Source organism: Symphodus melops (assembly GCF_947650265.1).
Source record: "Symphodus melops genome assembly, chromosome: 8".
Lineage (NCBI taxonomy): Eukaryota > Metazoa > Chordata > Actinopteri > Labriformes > Labridae > Symphodus > Symphodus melops.
The window spans coordinates 24,457,284-24,465,196 of NC_136698.1; the positions used below are offsets into that span (position 1 = coordinate 24,457,284).

At 41.8% G+C, this 7,913-nt stretch overlaps 1 protein-coding gene across 2 annotated transcripts in view; it reads left to right on the top strand.

The window, feature by feature from the left end:
• ryk (receptor like tyrosine kinase) overlaps nt 1-5,485 on the top strand; it is a 35,837-nt gene extending 30,352 nt beyond the window's left edge. For both annotated transcript variants that reach the window (XM_079349832.1, XM_079349831.1), the window contains exons 15-16: nt 1,641-1,777; nt 4,369-5,485. In XM_079349832.1, coding sequence (XP_079205958.1) covers nt 1,641-1,777; nt 4,369-4,480 — 249 coding nt within the window. In that variant the 3' untranslated portion in view covers nt 4,481-5,485. The remainder of the gene's footprint in view (nt 1-1,640; nt 1,778-4,368) is intronic.
• Nucleotides 5,486-7,913: the final 2,428 nt, after the last annotated feature.

Genomic DNA, 7,913 nt, shown 5'->3' on the forward strand with positions numbered 1-7,913 from the left:
CTCAGGATAGCAGAGCAGGCGCGGCAGACAGTCAGGAGGCTCAACAGCTCCTTAGAGACACCAGCCAGACTTTCTCCACCCCTCCACATTCCTCTTCTGCTCACGCTGTTTCATGGCAGTCGGTGCCCTCGCTGCACTTACAGTAAAACAGAGGCCTCGCATTGCCAGCTCACTTCACCTCAGGAGGAAGTCCATACAGTTACTTTGAACTGTGTAACATCATCACAGCATCGCACATGCCAGTGTTACGCACGTAAATGATTCAGACAGTTTCGGAAGTGAAGGAGCACATTTGATTCAGCCAGTAGACTCTGGATGAGTATGAAGAGCTTTTCTGGTGAGATGTGGGGACATGACCTGTGTCCACAAACACAACGAACACAAACCTAACAGTGCCACAAATGTAAGCGCTCTAAAATATCTGAAGTCGCCCCTAAAAATAAGATCCACTTTAGAATGAATACCATGATGTAGATGACATTATTGAAACAAATGTTCAGGCTGCTCATCAATAAAAAAAACCTCACAAACTTCTAATGGAACAGGTTTGTGTTTTCATTTTCATGTCATATTTACAATTCTCACAGCGTTGTCAAACAGACCTTCTCACTGGTTGTTTGACTACCTGTTGTTCAGGTTTTTGGATGTGAGGCATTGAAAGAAAAAACACTGCAGCAAGGAAAGAACCAATATGAGTTTTTTGGGGTCGATATTGATAGTGGTGAGAAAGCATATCCGATATCGGCCAATATCTTTCTTAGAGATATACATTTACACGTTTATTGCGCTGATCCCTCAAATGCAGTAATCAAACACTTGTGGAAAAGATATCTAATGAAGACCAGACGGCCACATGTTCTGGAAAGTAACGCGCCTCCCTGCTCAACACTCTGGAGAGTGGTGATGCTCGTTGTAATCCATGTAGCACACTCTGCTAGCGTCATCCAATCAAACTCAAATGAAATGCTATGTTGAGCTAATATCGGCCTGCTCGAGAGAAAAAACCCTGAGGTACGCACTTGAGGGCACATTTCATTTACTCTTTAACCTCTGAGACTCTAAGTCCTGGTGTCAACAGGAACCTGCAGGGATATGTTCAGATGTGTGCACATGTCACCGTCAGGTCCGCAGGAGCGGCCGAGCTTTACTTCAGAATAAGAAGGAGAATGAATTGCGAGGTCAGCACTTCCAGTGACCTTCGATGGAGGTTATTAATCAGAGTATCACTTGAACGCACAAATAAGGAAATGTTTGTTTTCCTTGTTTCCTCCTCGTGTTCAGACTGAAGGGTCAGTGCTGCAACACGCTCAGGGTGGACCCTCGCTGACATGGGAGCTTGAACCTTTTCAGAAACCTGACGCCCAATCAATTGTTTCCTCTCGCTCTCAACAAAAACTTGCAGCAATGATTCGTATTCGGTTTAAATTTATCAACATAATTTCCTTGCATTGTTCCTGTGGAACATTTTGTATTTTAATGCAAGAGGGCACTACTGGCTTTCCCCGGCCTGGACGTCGTGTTTATTCAGTTCGATGAAAACACGTAGAAGACAACAGGTTGTGTTTAAAATGTTCCGAATTGTTGTAAATAAATGCTCGGTGCTCGCTTCAGTGTTGATCACATGTTTTGTTTATTTACAGTGGGCCTTTGGAGTGACGCTGTGGGAGCTGATGACTCTGGGTCAGACCCCCTACGTCGACATCGACCCCTTTGAGATGTCGGCCTACCTGAAGGATGGGTACCGAATAGCACAGCCAATCAACTGTCCAGATGAACTGTACGTCCTTTAACACGCTAACACTGACTACATCTCGTCTTCTGAGTGTAACAAACTGATCTCATTAACATTGCAAAGATGTCACCCAGTGCTCTGGGAAGTCCAACAAAAATCACAAACCAGAACAATTAAGAAATGTAAAGATGTTAGAGAAGGATCCAAGGCTTATTAAAGGTTGAAAAACAGCAACCAAAATAAACCTACGCTAGCACCATGAAAACAGCAACAGCTGATATCTGGATGCCACGTAAATCAACTTAAACCTGCCAAGTAATACATTCACCTTTCCCCAAGAAAAGAAGTACAGAACTGTGTTTCACAATTCTTAAGGAAACAACCTTTAAAAGTTCATCTGCACCAGTCTGTACCACTGAACATGAGACCGGTCTTTAACTTCTCGAGGTGTCTCTCTAAGTTCCTCTAAGTATCAGTTCCTTTTCTTTGCTGACATGATAATAAATACCATTGGCGGTGTTACCAGCTGGCCTTCACAGCTGGCAAGTACGGACTTGATTTTTGCTGCCGTCACTCCCAGGACGTGTTGGTTCTTTTCCTCGTCGTGTCGTCAGCAAATAAACATATTACGTAGGTTAGAGACATCTGCATGTAAGTATATGTTTGACGTTTACCTTCAGCCAACCTTTCAACAGATGAAGTGCACTGTTGACGACACGCCGGTTGTGCAATATGGGAGTGCGAACTGTTCAGTCGTTATCAGCATCTGTTGATGTGAAGCTGGCTGACATGGAACTGTAGAGAGACGCTTTCTTCCACCTCAGCTTTATTATTCACAGGACTTTTCCTTGATGTCTCGTTTGCAAAGGGGCTGCCACCTTTACATGAATGGATGAAAATAACAACAGGGTTTCCCTGCTCTAAGAACAGGGGTGTTCTGTTGGGGTGGCAGTAGCTCACTCTGTTGGGACTTGGGTTGGGAAACAGAGGGTCGCTGGTTCAAGTCCCCCTTGAGTGGTAGCTGGAGAGGGGCCAGGCAGCGAACCCCCACCAGCACAGGAGGCGCTTCCAGTGGCAGCTGCTGCACTCTGACGTCTCTCCATTAATACATGTGTGTGATTCAGTCCAGAAGCATGTCTCTACAATAACAGAGTGCAAACCACAATTTCACAATTAATTCAGTTATGAAATTAATTAATAATAAATAAATCATGTTTGACCTGCCATCAACTGTCTTTACCACTAAAGACTGCTGCTACTGGCAGTGCACACCGTCTTATGAAATGTCACGTTTGGTGCATCATTTAGCTCATACGTCATCAGTGCTCTGAGTTGTACTTGAAGCAATGAGGGAATAAAATGAGGAAGAAGACTGGAAGACACACACTCCACTCAAATCCAAATCCCCCCGCGTGCCCCCCCCCCCAGCTCCACTGTTCACTTGAACCGTCAATAAAAGCTGCACTCTTTAAGGTTATTTAATAAACAGCATGACACTGTTTGTTTGCATGGGTGGATTAAGAAGTGGCGTCGCAAGCCTGGTCTGTGCGGCGAACTATTTGCAAAGCATGCTGGGATGGCTTGCGGCATGCTCCAGGCTGGCGCTGCCACCTCTTAAAAGACTTTTACTCTGTCATTACGTCAAGATCATCCAAACAAAGAGAACAGTTTATTAAACAGACCTCATGGAGTGCAGCTTTTATTGACGAGACGAGTGAGCAGTAGAGCTGGGGGGGTGCAGAGGTCGGAGACTTTGTGCAGCGTGTGTCTGCGTCGTCCTCTGAATCTGTGTGAGACGCCTCCAGCTTTATGTTCAGATGGTGCTGCTCAGCTTCACTAATTGGAACTACTCCTAAACATTCAACAGCTCTTACATTCAGAACAACTGAAATCAACATGTATTAGTTCAGTCAGTGATCACAGGTTTGTCCATTTACCAGGTGGTGTTTATATGTCTGCACTGAGGATGTTGTCCTGATTTAAAGTGGACTGACCTCTGACCTCTGGCCTGGGCTGTTTCTGTAAGCTGGTGCTGAGGTTAATGCTTGGGAGAGTGATCAAGTGATGCTTTCCTGATCTTAGAACTCGAGTTCTACGTGCTGCAGACGACATGTTGCTATGGATCTGATAACAAAATGTAATGGTGTGAATGTTTGTATTATTCTGAAATGTTGTCGTGAAACACTGATTTAATGTGCTTTCTAACCACTTTTATGTCTTGTTTTTCTCACCTGAGTCCTCTGAATACAACTAGTGCTATTGTTAAATATCCCCAAACAAGTCAAGGAAGAAGTACCTGAAACGTGTGAACAAATGTTTTCCTGCTTCATTCAATAGGTGGAGAGGGGGGCGCCTTCCTTTTCCAAAATATTAGAGATTGCTTAATAAAACATTTAAGGGCATGAACTGATGATATCTCCCTCATGTGTATCAATGCTGTACAGGCAGCTCCTGTTTCAGGACAATACAACATGTTCTGTAGGAGTACGCTCAACATTATAAGTGCATTTCCCGGACTTTGACACAGGCCTTTTTTTTTTTTTTTTGTCTTTCTACCTCTGCATCCTGTCTGCACCCAGAAACACGTAACAATCTTAGGCGTGATTTGAACCGTTCTTTTTGCCTCTGTGTTGCAGGTTTGCAGTGATGGCTTGTTGCTGGGCCCTTGACCCGGAGGAGAGGCCAAAGTTTCAGCAGCTGGTTCAGTGTCTCACAGAGTTTCACGCAGCGTTGGGCGCTTACGTCTGAAGTCAAGAAGTTTTTTTGTTTGTTTTTAATTCAAGAACAACAACACTTAAAGCTGGTGGACACTAATCATAAGGAATACATGTATGAAATGTGCCTTATCCGATGAAAGCAGACTTATACTGGTGATTTTGTTTTGTACAGTACTTTTTGAGTTTTTACATAGTTGAATTACCTTTTTACAGCATAGCAATGTAAAATGGCTCCTTGTTGAATATTGTTTCATGTGCTTCGGAAGCAACAAGACTGCTCTTCTTTTGCCAAGAGGACGGAAACCATGTCCACATCTGTACAGCACATCAGCATTTACTGACATTTATGTGCCACTGTACTTGTTTTTTAAAGGGCCATGTCGGCCTCACAACCTGGTTTTACAGACAGTATTTTCTACGTTAGTGTAACTTAGTGAACAGTGTTAAGCCGTAGGTGTCTTTTGGAGGACAGTAACCCTGCAGCAGACAGATTGAGGTACCAAGCTTAGATTTAACGGCTTCTTCAATGATGTAACCAGACATTCAAACACACTTCTTCACTCTGCTATGGTTTGGTACGGCAAGAGATCGGATTTATTTGGATACATTCTGAAACTTTACCACTCGGTACTTTGTTTCCAAATATGATGTCACATCAGTTTATTTTTATCGTCCGTGGATTGGACTCAAGGACGCCACAGCGTGAACAGAAACACAGCTTCTTGTATGAACTTTCAGAGTGAACTTGGACACGATTAATGGACTGTCATTTTTATATCCTCTCTCACACACCCCAAAGTGAATGTTTTTATTTAATCAGCTCGATTGTTCTGCGTCAGAACACGGCCCTTGACAGGTTTTATTAAATGATTTTTGTGGGCGATCAGTGAACGTCCTACCATCTCAGTTCAATCTTATTCTCACGACTTTAACATCTTTGTGATGCGTCTTTATGGTCACTGCATGTCCAATTAAGGTTGTTAAGTGCTCCCCCAATTCATATCCACAAATTAAATGGGATCTTTTAAATATTGAATGACTTCTTTATTTTTTGGGTGTTAACGTTTTTCTTACAGCGAGAAAGAACTCCTGTATTATCAACACTTTCAGCACGTTTTTCACATGTGCATATTTTGAGGACCAAATGACATAAAGGTAAAACAGTCTTTGAGTTGCTCTCGAAGAGTGCTTCAGGTGACAGCCATGAGACTGCATGTAATAGCTAGAACACTTTATTTGCAGGCAGCAGCTCTCGATCAAAGTATTTTAATAAAAGTGCTTCTCGTTCCCAACCACAGGTTTCACACATGATTCCAGATCTCTTACGCCTTAACACTGCTTCTCTTCAAAACAACCAAACTCAAGAACAGTGATTTTACCTTCAAGCTAATTTAAAATACTAGTCTACTGCTGCCTCTGATCACTTTGTTTGTGTTGCAATTTGACTTTATTGTTTTATAGTTTTTGATTCATCATAAATATTGATGTCACCCAAAGTAACTCACAGAACCAAGCCATCCTGTTAATCAATTACCCTTACACACACATGTATTTCTATGTGGTGATCTACTCATTGTGTTATCAGAGTCTTAGAATAACAATCTGAGCCAGTGAGTGAAGACGAGTGCTCATTTTCCCTTGAGGGTCACATTTCAACAAGAAATTGTCTGTAGATGTGAATATGAGTGTGGCTGATTGTCTCTATTTGTCAGCCCTGTCATTCAGTCCAGGATGTATCCCCCCCCACGAACCACCACTGACATTAATGCCACAATGACGTTTTGTACCGGCCACAGTTGAAGCCAAATGTTTTGCTTTAAATCTGTGCACATGTTCAAATCTTTAGAGCTTCAAACTGGAGGACCATTAAAACAGAGCAAACCTTCCTCCTGTGATGGAAGAAAGAGACGTGACTTCAGTCTTTGGTGAAACCATTAAGACTCAAGTATTTGTATTTCAAAATACGATCCCTGTGTACGTAATGCAAGAGCATTGTTATGAGCTTTTTTTTTTTTTTTATCCGAGTTCCTTTTTGTTTTGTCATTCTCGCTTTAGGCTGAAGTTGCTGTCACATGGACGCCACGCTTTTATACAATGTTGTAATGGAAAGTTATGTCAAATCTAATTTGTGCAGAATCCTTAAAAAATCTCTTGTATCAAAATCTTTTCTCTTGATATGCATTCAATTATATTTGTGGCAGGCATCACATTTGCTGATGCAGGAAGGGAAAAAAAATCTTTGACTTTACAGAGAAAAATGTAATACTTTCAATGAACACAGAACGATTCACTTCAAAGGCTGTTGATTTATTTTGTGTTTGCACAGATGTTAGAATGAACGAGTACCACTCCAACAATCCTAAACTATGACATTATTTAACATATTACATAATGTGTCTTGGAGTTTCAGTGTCATTCAACTTTAGATTGTTGTAGTGTGCTGATGGTGTAGTGTTTATTTCTTAATGAAATTGTCAGCGTCAAAGAGAGAGTTGTTCAACAATTTCCTCTTCAGCTGAACAAGACTATAATGCAACACAGCCACCAGACGCGTTGAGTAAGTGGAAATTGTCACTTCCAGACTTTCCTGTCACAATACTGAATGGTTTGCTTCATTATTGGGACAAGCTTGTGAAGTAATATCGTCAGGGTTTTAGGGAGTTTCAGGGTGGTGGTGGTTTTTTCAGAATTAATGCAGATCTCTAGGTAAATTCTTTCTTGCTAAATTCGACTTCCTACACGTATGTGAAGCAACATAAAGAATAAAACAAGTTCTCCTTTAGAGCTTCCAAGTTCGCATATTATGAAAATTACACTTAACCATGGTTTTCTACCACTAATATTGAATCCTCCAATTATAAGGAAATAACATCCTCTCCAGTCTTTTGCCTGCTATACATTTTTCTTTTTCTTTTTTTCAGAAAATGTGTGCATAAACGGGTCTTTAAGAGACTTTCTCTTCACGATGGGTGACACTGTTTGTTCAGTTTGTTCTGCCCTCTGAGTTTGCCTTCTTACCATAAACAATTGGACATGGAGCGAGAAAGCCAGAGCCACCCAAGCCCTTCCAGAGGAGGGTTGTGGTCAGACACAGCTCATTTACATTTAAAGCTACAGACACAGAGTCAGCCTGTTCTGAGATGGGCTGAAATCGAAGGGTTTATAGGCATGGTCAAATACAGGTTCAACGAGATACTTCATACACGTGTTTTGTGGTGCTCCGAGACCGATTTGAACTTGTTCAAAAGGAGGAGAATATTTGACCTTTAAGCCTGGATTCAGCGTATCGTTCACCTTTGGCTCCTCATGTACATGTTTTATTTTCTGTTTACTCAGAGATACAAGTGGAAGTCTAAAGGAACACTTTCCTTTTATTGGTTAAATCATAATGTCATTGGACTATTCTTGAACACACACTTGAAATTGTCCTATGAAAGATCAACCCTTGTTTATTGACCAAGGAG